This window comes from Myripristis murdjan, chromosome 13 (assembly GCF_902150065.1).
Source record: "Myripristis murdjan chromosome 13, fMyrMur1.1, whole genome shotgun sequence".
Classification (NCBI taxonomy): Eukaryota; Metazoa; Chordata; class Actinopteri; order Holocentriformes; family Holocentridae; genus Myripristis; species Myripristis murdjan.
In genome coordinates this window covers 30,870,503-30,885,016 of record NC_043992.1, presented here as the reverse complement: position 1 = coordinate 30,885,016, position 14,514 = coordinate 30,870,503, and the positions used below count along the sequence as shown (strand labels likewise).

At 43.3% G+C, this 14,514-nt stretch overlaps 1 protein-coding gene across 1 annotated transcript; it reads right to left on the bottom strand.

Moving 5' to 3' along the window:
• Positions 1-2,442: 2,442 nt before the first annotated feature.
• Positions 2,443-5,641, bottom strand: p2ry1 (purinergic receptor P2Y1). The gene is made up of 2 exons (XM_030067918.1): positions 5,270-5,641; positions 2,443-4,968 (listed from the first exon to the last, which is right to left on the bottom strand). The coding sequence occupies exon 2, from the start codon at positions 4,937-4,939 to the stop codon at positions 3,878-3,880; it is 1,062 nt and encodes a 353-aa protein (XP_029923778.1). The 5' UTR covers positions 4,940-4,968; positions 5,270-5,641; the 3' UTR covers positions 2,443-3,877.
• Between the last annotated feature and the right edge of the window lie 8,873 nt (positions 5,642-14,514).

The window sequence follows — 14,514 nt, the reverse complement described above, 5'->3', positions numbered from 1 at the left end:
CTCCCACAAGCATGTTTATTATTGTAGAAGGTGTTATTTATGGGCTAGCACATTATTTTTTTATGTTTTCATATATGAGCGAGTTTAAAATAATATTTCAAATTTAACATTACAACCTAACATTATGCTGAGAGTCATCACCATACGAGCACTTTATACACTTTATGGGTGAAGTGGTAGGGGTTAATGCATTATTCGAGTGAGTGAAACTGACTCTAAAGCCTCCACCTGATAACACCAGAGTGCTGAGGCTGTACAGTGTTGTTGAGATTAAAGAGAATCCGTGAGCAAAATATTTAATTTGTGTGTTGATGCTGACATCACATGTAGAAAATCACTGAGCTACTTCCCTGTTTGTGAATGTACTTTGGACTAAGTTAGTGCTGATGCATGCTTGGGTCCTGCCTGGTTTATGAATACACACTTTATTTCCTTTATGCAGGACTCTGAGAGCTCATACTGTAAATCCCAAAACAGTGAGCATTGCAAAAGGTTGCACACAAATGAAACTTTGAAACAGCCAACAAACACTCAGAGCTTTGCTTATGTGATATGCTCCTTTTGGGTACCTAATAATATAATAACTAATAATTAAAAATAATATAATTTTAAGACACACACTTGTCTATATTAGTATGGTTTTATTGCCATAAAATAAATTATGGTTATTGCATGATGCACCAGTAATTCAGTGACATATTGGGGTGTTTAAGTACTTCATGTTGTGTACATTTGGATTTTATGACACTGTCACATGGTGTTCAGTAAAACCTGCAACATAACTACATCACTGTGGCCAGGCTGTCCCATGGTTGCTTGTATCATGGGTTACTCATCAAATACCGCAATGTTACATTTTGATTAAGTTTTATTTTTGTAGGGTCAGCTGTGGTGTTTGGCTCAAGCAGATGGTGTCCCTGTGATGGAGACAGTTGCTGCTGTGCCAATTCCCATTGTAAATCTACAAGAGAAAAGCCCAGTATTTCACTGTGCCTGTCCAGACTGTGATTACCCTCAGGCCCCCCTACCGCCTAACAGTGTCACACACACACATACACACCCACCCACACACACACACTCACTCACAAACACAGCACACATAAACCCTGTTCCCTACAAAAGTCATCACTCTTCACACTCGACTCTTCCTTTTGTTACCGACATTTCATTCCATTCCAATACGTTCATTCAAATGGTGTCCTGCTGAAGGTGATGAACACTGGTGAAGAAAAGAGGAAGCCTCCATCTGTGTTCTGAAGAAAGAAAGGATGGAAGAGAAAAGAGGTGAAAGGGGACTGAGGAGAAAGGGAAGGAGATTCTGGCATGGCTCCCAACTTTAATGCTTTTGCAAGTCCAGATTCGAGGCTGGCTCCAGAGCCTGACTCTCCCTGCATCCACTCAGACACACACACACAAACCAAAGAAGTCACATAATCCACAAATTAAAGAAGAAAATATTGCATACTGCACACACACACACACACACACACACACACACACACACACACAAATATATATCTCTCTATACATCTATATCCATCCACATATACAGATATATAGATATGTGGATATGTATATGTATAGATATATTGATATAGATAAAATAGATGTGTGTGTGTGTGTGTGTGTGTGTGTGTGTGTGTGTGTGTGCGTGTGTATTCTCCTGGTGTATATTCCAGTTGCTCTTAATGACAATCAAATACCACACCAAGAAGCAACAATACAGCCACCTGTTTGACTAAGGTCTCCAATGCCTCCGGACACTCGTTTTTAAGACACACAGATGGATGCAGACGCAGGCACACACACACACACACACACACACACACACACACACACACACACACACACACACACACACATCTTCACCAAGGCCAACCATGCACTTTGCACCTCAAAGGCAGGAAATCAAAAGCTGTTTGTACTCATGGTCCCAGTTCAGAGGAAGAGGGTTTGGTTGGTTTCCTGTGCCCACAGCACCATACAGCCCCGGGGTCCTGGCGACAACCTCCTAACCCTGTCTGCATCAATAATCCCACGCCATTGTGACAGCCACAAAAGCTGTATTGGAATACACCAGGAGAAAAAGGTGCCACTCTTTATTCCTCCCTCGTTCTCCCTCTTCCCTCCTGGCTGTGTTGAAAGGGAAGTCGGCAGCAGTGCAGAGAAAAGAGGCGGAGCCCTCAATGCAGTGGGGAAGACAGAACTGTGCACGTTAGTGTCACCGCAGCCAACAGTGTTGATTCAGTCACGACAGTGTACACGCAAAGTAAGAACAGAGTGAGTTAACAAGTATTAATGAAGGAATTTTGATTAGACAGTTAAGGGAACTGAAATTACTTCCATCTTACACAACTCATGGCAATCATACAAATTAGTCTCGTCACATCATCTCATACATTTTAAATATAAAAATTTATTGACAAAGTTACAAGTGGCCCCATAAGCTCTATACAACTCTAGATTATTGAGCCCCTCGCCCCTGGCAACAGCCGACCTCAAGAGACTGACCACATTACTGATCTACAAAGGTATTAATTTACACACCAAACATCTAGTTAGTCCAGTAAAATATACTGATAGAACTCCACAATAATTTCTCCTGCACAAATATAGAATAATTACAACAGACACAGAACAGAAACGATTATCTGTCAACACACGGTCACAGTGCAGTATTTACTTTGAGGTATCTCGTACAAAGAAGTCTTCAATATATTAATCGAGTCCCAAACCAGATGATTTTGAGTGTACACGTCTGCTCTGCTCATTGGATTTCTACAGTTCCCTGTGCCGCAATAAACACTTGAGAGGTGAGACTTGACTTTGCTGCGGTCAGTTGTTGGTTAAGTGCTCCTCCGATGGTATCTGACATGCAAGGTTGGATTAGTCGTATAGCCTTCAAAACTGCAGAACATAACAATAACAGCACAACCAGATTCGACACATCACAACATTCTGTACAGTACACCTCGAAAACATTCATTAATAGTAATATATACACAAAATACTGTTAGTATCGTCTCCTCATTTTGAGCAGAACAGGTTAAAAGGACAAGCGGTAGAAAGATTGTGGGAGCAAAGCCATGGCGAAAATTCACCTCCAAGGTGCTGTAACAATGGAAAAAATAGCCGACTACATTCGCCCCCTCTGGTCAGTAATAAATGGAGAAAGAAATGTGGAGTGATAGGTAGCCCTGTGAGCAGAGAGTCTCTAGTCATTGTGCATTAGTCTGCGTGTCACCATCCACACAGCAGTAACAGGATCAGTGCATTTAGTTTTTCACTAAAAACCCACCCTAGGTGCACTGTACCTTATCTCGCTTACTAACCACAAGCCCTCACCTGCTTAATAGCTATTGATTAGGCATCAGCTGGGTGGATAGCAAAGGTGCTGTCCACTGTCACTCCTCCCATTTGCTTTGACTGATGAAAGGGACATTATTCTCTGTAGGGGAACCTATAAACTTTTCTTTCCGCTCGGCTGTGGTTAAACGTAAGGCTCACTTTGACAAATTTATAACCGACACTAACTGCACAATACGAGAGGCCTAGTGAAGACTGACGAGTGGCACATTTATAGTACAATACATGTACAATACAATACAGTACATTTAATTGGGCAATAGCTTATCAACAATACACAATCGTCACTGACCGTCTGCTAAGTGAGCAATGGTTGTCACAGGGTTAAATCACGTTACCATTCTACAATTCTCAGCCTGTACATTATAAACCAGAGTCCGATATGCATCAAGTAATTTTTTTACACAAAACCTTCAGTCCACAGTGCATACATCTATTCAGTATTATCCATAATGGTTTAGATAGCCTGTCCAGACCCATTTAGGCACACGGAAAGCATCCCAGTCGCCTGTCAGAGCCTCCTGTCCCCATTCTCCACATAATCAGCCAGGCTGTTGAGAGCTGTCTCCTCACTCTTGGACTGCAGGGGATTGTCCCCCTTCCTGGAAGTCTTTTTAGTGGCCCGGGATAGCTTCCTCCTGAAGGTATCCCCAGCCAAGAAGTAAAGAATAGGATCCACACAGCTATTGAGGCTGGCCAGCCCACGCGTCACCTGGTAGGTGGCATACACACGATTATTAAAAGCACACATGTCAGGGCTTTGGAAGTACAGTCTGGCCCTCATGTTGAGGTTCTTCATGACATGGAAGGGCAGGTAGGAGACGGCAAACACTGCAAGCACAATGATAACCAGGTGGATGGATTTCCGACGCAGCGGTGCATTGTTCATGTCATTATAGATCAGCGCCTTGACGATCATACCGTAGCAACCCAGGATGATAATGAAGGGGATGCAGAATCCAAACACAGTCATACACATGCTATAGATAAAATAGCCCGGTAGCTCATCTTCAGTTGTGGTGTCATAACAAATTGTTGCATTACGCTTCAGGCCGGTCCTGGAGTAGTAAAGGATGGGGGAGATTCCCACGACGACCACCGCCCAGACCAAGGCGCTGGTAATAACGGCATTTTTCTTCTTCAGTCGGCCCAGAGACTTGAGTGGGTGGACCACTCCGGTATACCTGTGAACACTGATGCAGGTCAGAAACAGAATGCTGCCGTACAGATTCACATGGAATATGAAACGCTGCAATCGGCAGAGCACATCCCCGAATATCCAGTCTGTCTTGTTGAAGTAGTAAAATATGAGGAAGGGCAGAGAGAGGACGTAGCAGAAGTCAGCCAGAGCCAGGTTGAACATATAGACAGAGATGCTGCTCCAGGGTCGCATATGGAAGACAAACATCCAAATGGCCAGACTGTTGCCCACCAGTCCGGTGATGAAGACCATGATGTAGACGGTGGGCAGGTAATAGAACTGGAAACCTGTTTTGGTAAGGGAACATCCTCTGCTGTGGTTGTGGATATCAGTTACATTCAGCAGGGAGGTCAAGTTCAGGTCTGTGGTCATGGCGTCAGGGGCAGAGGCTGGTCCTTTTACTGCATGACAGGGATGAAAACGCAGATTGAAATTTGACATGCACGATTATATTTGATATTTACAACGCCTTCTTGGACAGAGAAATAATTGCTTGAGAATGTCAGTAATCTGTTAATTGCGCGCGCCATCCGTATAGTTGTGTAGTTGGCATTCAAAAGTCAGTGACGCCGCACAAAGCAGCGCTTGGCAGACTAGACGTGCAAGCTCTAAACTTAATTATGCGAAACGCCCACTTGCAAAACGACAGAGTTATGTACACCAAGAGAGGGAAACGATATTTTTAAGTATTACGACACTCACCGTTGGCACAGACTTGTATTCCACATTCCTATAGCATTCACAGTCGCACAGATCTCATTCAGCAGACGGAGGGCGGTCGGACGCGTCAGGTGTCTTGCTTCCGTCTCATAACAGTGTTGGAGATTGTTTAAAAGTTGCGATCCTTCGGATTTACGCCCAGACTTCAAGGGGGGAAGGTCTACCGTCCGTTCGTCATGCGGGGCGATGATTTCCCACAACAGCGGCAGTGGGACGCAAAAGAGACAGCTGCAGGCTCTGGCACGAAGAGCAGGAATTGCAAACAGGCTCCGTAAAGCGAGAGGAGGCTCTTGCGCTATGGAGAGGGGAGGTGCGCACCACCCAAAACCACTGAACGGCTTCCCATCTCTACGCGCGCGCTCTTCCCACCCTCCCTCCTCCCACCAGAGCCGTCCTTATCTGATCTGACCTGCCAGCATGGGCGTGATTGGGTATGGCAAGGTATATGTGCGCTCAGCCCAAGTGAGTCAACATGTGCCCTTGTAGTTTTTATTAATCCGGTGGAAAACAAAAATCATGCATAACTCGTCATGTTTATAAGGCTTGCTTTGGTGACCAGTTCTTAATAATTTGTCACAGCGACCATCTGAGCATCTTGTCAGGTATCAGTGATGTCCAGTATAATACAATAATAATGGACCTTTATTCACTGAAGTGATTTACACCATAGGATCTAGATATAAACATTTAGTAAGGGGTTAATAAATGGTTAAAAAATTGTAATGTCGCCAAAACGATATGTAGGCCTATGCAGGGCTGTCTGCCTAATGCATGTGTCATTACTGGCACACATGAAAGCTCTGAACATGCATGAACTACACCGACAAGTTGGTGATCACTGATATTGTGCAACACGGGTATATTGTTAAATAGCTATGGCTGGATCAGGGAGTTGGATGTCAACCAAGTGTTTTGACACTCTATCCTCTGATTTTACTGCTGTTACAGCAACAGTGAACCTGTTCATCGAGGGAAATGCTTAGTGCAGTGAGTCAGTCAGATGTAAATTAATGAAAAATAATGATTTCTGTGGGGAATTCATGACGCTGTGGGGTGGTTGAGAGTAAGTAAACCAATGTAATCCAAATGGATAGAGTAGAGCCAGGGACGGTTTTTGCTATGGGCAGTGTGGGCAACCGCCCAGGGCGCAATCTACTTGGGGGCGCACAAGCGCCGTCCAAAAAAAAAAAAAAAAAGAAAAAAAAAAGTGCATCCGCGAAAAAAAAAAAAAAAATCGTTTCTACACTAATATCGCTCATTTCCATGTCAAGTTGGTGCAGTGGGCGTTAAGGCGCCCCTACTATCACGTCAACTTGCTGCTGAGAGTCATGTATACAGGTCGTGTGTGTCAGAAGAAAAGGCAAGGGGGAGGGGGCGCGGGGGATCAACTTGCGACTGCAGAGGCTGTGCGCAGGTTGTGAGTCTCAGGAAAAGCAAAGGGGAGGGGGGCGGGGGATAGACTAACCTCTGATATGAAAGATCCCAGGCCAAACAACACAAACTGCTGCTTCCAAATAAATTGTATTTCATTCATAAAATTAATATAGACCCCTTATAGCTACATGTAATTTATTCGGTTATGTGAAAATGCCAAACAACAACAACAACAAAAAGTCAATGGAGTATCATGGACAAAAGGCCAAAAAAACAACAGGTGCCCAGTTCAGAAAGAGAAGGAGGGAAGAAGAGGAGAAACGTTCAAAAGATAAAGGTATGCAAGTCTCTATGCGTGACGTTAATTGTGCATGTAATGAAACAGTAGCCTATACCCTATTTATTAGCCTCTTGCTAATATGTTGACACACTTAGCCACAGAAGTTTTTTTTTTTTTTTTTTGGTTTTTAGTTTTGCTGAACTAGCAACTATTAGAATTTTAGGCATCATGTCATGGAATTAATTTCACCCATAGGCTAGTTTGTGTTTGCAACACAACAACTGCAAGTTCACATTGGCCTGTTAGTCTGTGGATTTGGTAAACAATACGTCCTGACTGTGGAATTTTTATTTTTTTTGCTATACGTGGGTCTATGGTAACCTAAATAACTTCCTATACACTGACATGACATTTTGTAAGCTATATGTGATATAGCTTTATGAGTAATTTCTAGTGTGTTATTCTTAGTTAATAGGATGTTAACAAATGATAGGCCTGATGTGGTGGGGGTGGGGGAGTGGGGGATGGTTCGCCCAGGGTGCAAAACTAGCCAGGACCGCCTCTGAGTAGAGCCATCTAATGGGCTGTAATGATATGTCATGGTTGTGGGTTTGTCATTGCCAATCTAGTTTTTGCATGTTACTGGTTTGCTGCCATCTATCAATCAAAATCCCTCAGGAGCCAATAAGGCCATTGATCAGATTAAAATAGAGAAGGGCAGATGGGGGAGAAGCATAAAACATAAAAAAAATTGAAAGTTAAGTTGGTCACTTGATGTTTCTTAAATGGCTGAGAGACAGCTGGCTGGGTGAGACAGCCAAGGACAAACCTGCAGACATTGGCAAAGACGGCAGATAGATGGCGTGTGGTGGAGAATAGAAGTGGGTTTAGGCATTGGAGTGAGTGAGCCAAAGGTTAAGTTAATTATGCTATGATGCCAAACATCTTCAAATGGAGAAAGTGGAGTGGGCCAAGGCAGGAGCAATAATCTAATGAAAGTATTAATGAGACAGAATAAATACCCATCATCTTAGTAGAGGTATATTCTGGTCCATCAGGGAGAATTAGTGTCATGTAATATGTATGGTCAGGTGGCATTTTCACCTAACCACAATGTGAAACTAAGGCAAAGAGCCTGTAGTTTCAGATGCCATTCAAATGAATGGAAATGGGAATTAAATGTTTGAGAGAAAAGGCGACTTCTTGGTGCTCGGTCATCACAGCACTTATTTTGCATCACAGAGACCTCAACAGAGAGTTGCTAAGTAACAAGATCCTCACAAACACAAAGTAAGTCACCTGTGTTTTGCTTATATTCTCCATTACACTTGTGCCATTCCCATGGCTCACATACATGCATGGTTTGACTGTCTATCAAGCATAATTTCGCATGATAGCATGTGAAATATATATATTGATGTCACGAAAATCATTAAACAGCTTGCGGAGTCAAATTAGAACTCAGAAGAGATGGATAGTGGTGTGTGTGTGTGTGTGTGTGTGTGTGTGCGCAAGTCTGTGTGTGGTCACTGCTGCAGCCATTATGTAAGAGCTGACCCAGCAAGAGCTTGAAGTTCCAATCCATCATGTTGTCTCCCTAAAAATATGTCTACACGTATAATGTGTGTTGCATGCATGTGTATGCATACTTGAGTGTGTGTGAGAGAACGTGAGAGATGAGTAAAAGCATATTTTCACCATAATTGGGCTACTGTGTCATATGTTTTATACATATACTGTAGTATTTCCCCAAGGCTTTTTCTCAGTTTTCAGCTTGAGAATTTGCATGGTGGCAGCTCTGGTGCTTAATCAGTTCAAGATATCTAATAGTATACAACTGCCAAAACATGGAGAGATGGACCATGTGGCTATGCAGTTTTATTTATTTATTTATTTTTTTTTTTCTGTAATGCATGCTTGCGTGCAGCTGTTAGCAATGAGGCAAAACTACAGCAAAGAGGGACTTTTACAAAAAATTTTTTGGCTAAGCAGACTCAGTCACACGATATAGCTGTGCAGCAAGTTTGAATCTGATATGTGACTACTGTTCAATGCTCTCTCTTCCCTTTCCCTTGTACATCCCTGTCCACCTGTCCTATAGCTATCATCTAACAAAACAGAAATGCAGCAAGAAATCAAAAATCAAAACCTTCAGTCGGGGAGAGCAAAGTTAAGGAATGGCCTTTGCACCTGTCATTACATCGTCTGCCAAGGACTCTTTCCTATTTGGCTCCGAGCCCCATTTTCTGCTCCAGAGGCTGACAAGGACAGAGACATATTGGGTAAGGCTGGACGTTTACTAAAAGATTAATTTGAACCTATTAAGGACCAACATTGCCGGGGTCAGTAAGCTCCAAGAAAACCCAATCAGGACAGCTGCTTTGCCTGTTTAAAACTGTGTTGCAGCTGGATTTAGCTCAACACGTTTTTAGAGTCATTTTCAGGAGATCATAATGTGTTTCCAACCTCACATAAAGTAAATAACCCCATAAAGTAAAAGAGTTAAGAGTTTCTAGAAGGTGCTCAAGCTTAAGCTACACAAAGCCAATGACTTTTTTTTTTTCGCACTAAAAACCACCACAACTAGTTCTAATATGGTTTCTCAATAGCGTGGTGATAAAATCTCTTTTCATTCACAATTCATTTCATTTTTTGTTGTCCCCTTATAAGACGATAATGTGCAATCAGTTGCCGCTGCTGATTATTTGGCTGGCATTGTCACCAACATTAAGCAACCTCCCACTGTTCAACTCTCATAACACCCCGCACTTTTTTTTTTTTTTTCTTTAATCAAAGGCACAGATGAAGTGAACTCCAATTTCCATGGAGTCGTATGAAGAGAATAAATGCACTGATTAATACTGAAACCAATATCAAGCGTAATGAAAACATTTTTATTATTTAGGTGTTGCTTTGCACTGTGCGTCCGTGCAGAAAAAAGGTTCATTTTTAATAATGCATTCTGCCTTTTTTTTATTTATTTATTTGTGTTTGTAAAGCACAGTTCCGCCTGTTAAAAATTTGTTTGAATAAATTTGACTCGACTTGATTCTGAATTCCTCGACTTACGCTCTTGCAGCTTTTGGCAGTCAGAGGCAATCCAAGGAGCCAGCTGTTGATGGCATTTAATTCCAGGAGTCACGACAATGTCCAGGGGAGCAGTGTTAGTCTCTACATGCTCCCAGGTGTGAAGTGAGATAAGGACAAAGTTGAAGTCATCCTCTCCAGTTTCTCCACTCAGTGCAGCTATGGTTCAGTGTCCTCCAGGCCAAAACATCCTGACCACTGCCTCGTGTGCTTTAAAATGCATAAAGAGAGAAAAAATCACAGCAAAAAACTGTTGTTGTTTTTTTTTAACGTGTGTTGAAAACATCACATTCCTAGCCTTAACAAGCCCACAGGGCGTTGTTGTTTTCTCAGCAGCACCAGAGGATTTCAACTCCCAAACCTCACATACCAGATGCAATCATAATGACAAGTGTGAAGCACAGGAGGGAAATTGTATTTGTTATAGGCCTTGACCTGTATTTCTTTACATCCCGCTTCGCTGGCTCCTCTGACAGCCCAATCACCATCAGAGCCAGAATGGCGAACAGTGTTTTTCCCAGTTGCTGTCATTCTCATTAACTATAGTGTAACTGGGACTCAACTGCAACACTAAATGGTGTCATGATGAAAAGGAGACCTTGAGGCTCATTAGCATATTTAGACTAGCATCCATCTGTTTCATTAGGAAAAGCTAATTTGATAAATTGCTGGAATGTGATAAAAAAAAAATGGAAAAAAAAAAACAAAAAACGTCCTTATCTTTAAGTGTTTCCATCTGTCCGTCCATGGATCCTTTATCTCTTGAGCTCCAGCCTGTCTCCATTTTCCTTCCTCTCTTCTCCTTTTCTGTTTCTCCCCTCACCCATCTCTTTTCGGCTTTTCATTTCCCCAGTTTTTCTCAGTCTGTCTTTGCAGCCTGTACATTTCTGTCCTTCTCCTTTTCTATAGAATTCTTTCTTTATTTTGATTCAACCATTTCCAAGGCTCATCACACACCCACAAGAAAACCACCACACACACACACACACACACACATGCACAGAAGATTCAGATGAGCATCTCCACTCGTATTGATCTCCCTTATCAGCCTTCCTACAGACTGGGCTGGAGAAAAATTAATTCTTCTTTGCTTCTCCCTCTCTCTCTCTCTGTTTCTCACACACTTTCACTTTGCTTCACCATTCTTCTTTCTACAATCACTCCTTTATGTGTCCTTTGGTCTTCCCTGCATTCATCCTTGACAAGTCAAGGCAAATTTATTTTATTTTTCTTGTTTTTCTTTGTTGAAGAATAATTCCACCCACATTTCCTGCCTAAATCCACCGCAGTGAAAATGCATAGATTTGAGGGCTTGGACTTGACAGGTATGTACGTTTTGCCCACATGGAAGCTCTGCATCCCAGTGCTCTGTGTTTTCCCATGCTGGGTCTGTTTTCAGCCTAAACATTCAGTGCTATTGGCCTCTGTTTTGCCAGACGTTTGTTTTGTTACTGAGGGTCTGGGAGGCCAAAACATTTAGCCAAATTTCCTGTAATAGCACATCTGATAGCCTGGCTGCCTCTTTCCCAGTGGGACTCCTCTCACCGCTTGCAGGGCTCTGACCCTCCAGGTTCTTTCTGTAAGGCCACTGCATGGATCACTGGACCACCACACCCCATATCACAATGTGTCAGCTGATAAAAATGTTATCTTTGTAGGGGCACTCGGATTCATAGAGTTAACATTTTAGCAGCTGGCATCTTTCGAGTCAAAGCATATTTGTGGTTTCGCCATGTATATTTCACATATTTAATACAACCCAGTGTTATGTTTTGCTTAGTGAGACTCTCATTGGCAAAACACTCTGTGTAAGCATGCAGAACGAATAAGCATATCGTGCAGGCCTGTCTGTAGTGATGCATGCTCTGTTTAACCCACGTGAATATAATATTAACACTGGGCTAGCTTCCTGCTCCTCCACTGATAAACTTCATCCAAAGCCTCTCAGAGGTTAATGCACTCCATGCAAGGACTATTTCTTGATTTTTATGAAGTCGGGTGAGCAGTGTGTTTACTCTCGAAGCAGTTCACATGGGAAACTAGTCCAAGCACTTTTCAAATCTCAGAGTGTTTTAATAGGATCATGTCATGACCCAAAGATTTACATTTTCAGGACAGACAGTGATGATATTCACAGATACCAGCTTGATCACAGCAGGCTGGAAAAGTTTTTAGTGGCATTCATAACTCACCGAAAGTGCGAGTGAAGTGCTCTCCTGATACGGTTTCAGGGGGAACCAACACTCACAGACAGGATGGACCTTGAAAGAAAGGTCAGTTAAGTCAGGTGCACTCTTTAGTTTTCAGTACACAGCGCTGGCGCGCGCACACACACACACACACACACACACACACACACACACACAAAGGTCAGGTGCTCCCCAGGGCTCTTCTGACTACAACTGTGATCAACAGGCTAAACCTTATGACCAATCCCACCTGCTGCCACTGCTCCACCTTCTCTCCTTTTTCATCTTCCTTCTCTCTCTTTCCTATCTATCACTCCATCTATCTCTATTTCTCCTATCCTACATCTATCCATCATAGCATGTGTGGCAGAGTGTAAGAGGGTAGATTGAAGTTATAGGTTAATATTACTATGAGGAAAATTGAAAGCCAGACAACGCCACCTGGGGAGTTTCACCCCAGGAAATACAAAAAGGACACACAGGTTCGTTCCCAATTAGGAGGCAGAGGCGAGTATTGACAATTAACATAAATTTTATTAGAAATAAGCAAAAATAATCAAAACCAAAAGGCAGGGGCTGGAGCTGCAGAAAAGAAGAAATAGTAAAAACAGCACAACTATACACAATTGAGAAATTACTTTATTACAAGGAATACTAAAAAGGCCGGAATATAAATTCTAAAAAAGACAATTACAAAAAGGTAAAACACCGCCCAACTTAACTAAAACTAAATAGAAAAAGGAGAGGAGGCCACTTGCGAGAGGCAGACTACACGGAGGGGTGCCTAGGAGTGCTACCGCTATTCTCCAGTGAACACAGCAAACACAGCAAACCTCACACAAAACAATAGTGCAGTCTATGGTGTCCCAGTGCAACTACTCACACGCAAAAAAGTGTAGGGACCTCACCACAAGTGCCTAGCCCCTCAACAATATGGCGCTCCACACCTGAAATAAAGGAAAACTTACAGAAAACAACTCACAACATAAATAAGTATCCCAGCTGTTAACTAAATAGGAAAATAAACACCTGGGCATAACAAAGGGCAAATTAGTAAACCAATAAGGCAAAAGAAAACCATAAATGAAAGGAAAAAAAAAGGGAATAAATTAAAAGGGCAAGTAGGCAAAGCAGCAGTAGTCAATATGGGGCAGGAGGACCTAAAAGAGGGAGAAACCAGTTAATTCGGCCCTTTACCATACCCTGAATGTATGGGGAAGAATTCTACTCACCACCTCTAGGCCTACGTAATAAATGGGACGGCAGGAGAGCAGTAGGGAAGTCCTTGACCTGAACATCAACACACACACACACATTACACTAGGCTGAGGTGATAATGTGGGTAAGGAACAACCAAAAACAGTCGGACACATACCTAGTGCAACCGTGTGCAGCCACAGCAGGGACAGGGCATGAGGCAGGCAGAGAAAGAGCCGAGGCTCACAGGTGCCTTTTATTTCCTGACTCTGATTGAAGGGGGGCTGAGACAAGGGAGGAGTCAGGCTCAGGGTGCACTACCCTCCTGCACCACTGGATTAGGTTCACCACAATCTACCCCCTGGTTTTTAAAGCGTCGACCCGACGATTTACACTCACTGCCAAGGCCTAAAAACATTAGTACAGACAGTAGGGACATTAGGCACAGGTACCTGAGAGTTTGTAGCCCCTATTGCACTACTCCCTGCGGCCTGGGGGAGGTGATGAGGGTTTGGGTGCCTCCCAGCATTGGTCCGGGTGGTCCGTCTCATGGATGCCTCACTGCTGGCTGGGAAAACATCAGCTGTACCTGGTGGTTGGCTTACAGAGGATGGCACTCTCACCTCTGGCGGAGCTGGCAGACGGCAGGTGGGAGGTTGTAGGCTGGGTCGGTGATCCAACGGTGCCGAAGTGGGTCCAGAGACCAGCACAAACCATTCACCGTCCCGTGAAGACTCTTCCACTGGAGGGGGTTCTCTCTCCTGCGGAGGCTCACTAGGAGGGCATTCAATCACACCATCCACTTTACATTTTAATAGGGAACGATGAATGTGTCTTACCCGTTGAGGGTCATCCACAGGGGCGATTGTGTACACTGATCCTCCAACTGCTGGGGCCCTCAGCACTTTGTACACTACTGAGCTCCAAATATCCTTGATCTTATGGCGCCCTCTAGCTCCAACATCTTTGAGGTAGACCAACTGACCTTCTGGCAGGGGAGCATCTCGTACATGTTGGTCATAGTTTTCCTTGCGCCGAACAGCTGCTGCCTCCAGATGCTCTCTAGCATTCTGAAAGGCATGGTGTAGCCGGGTCTGGTG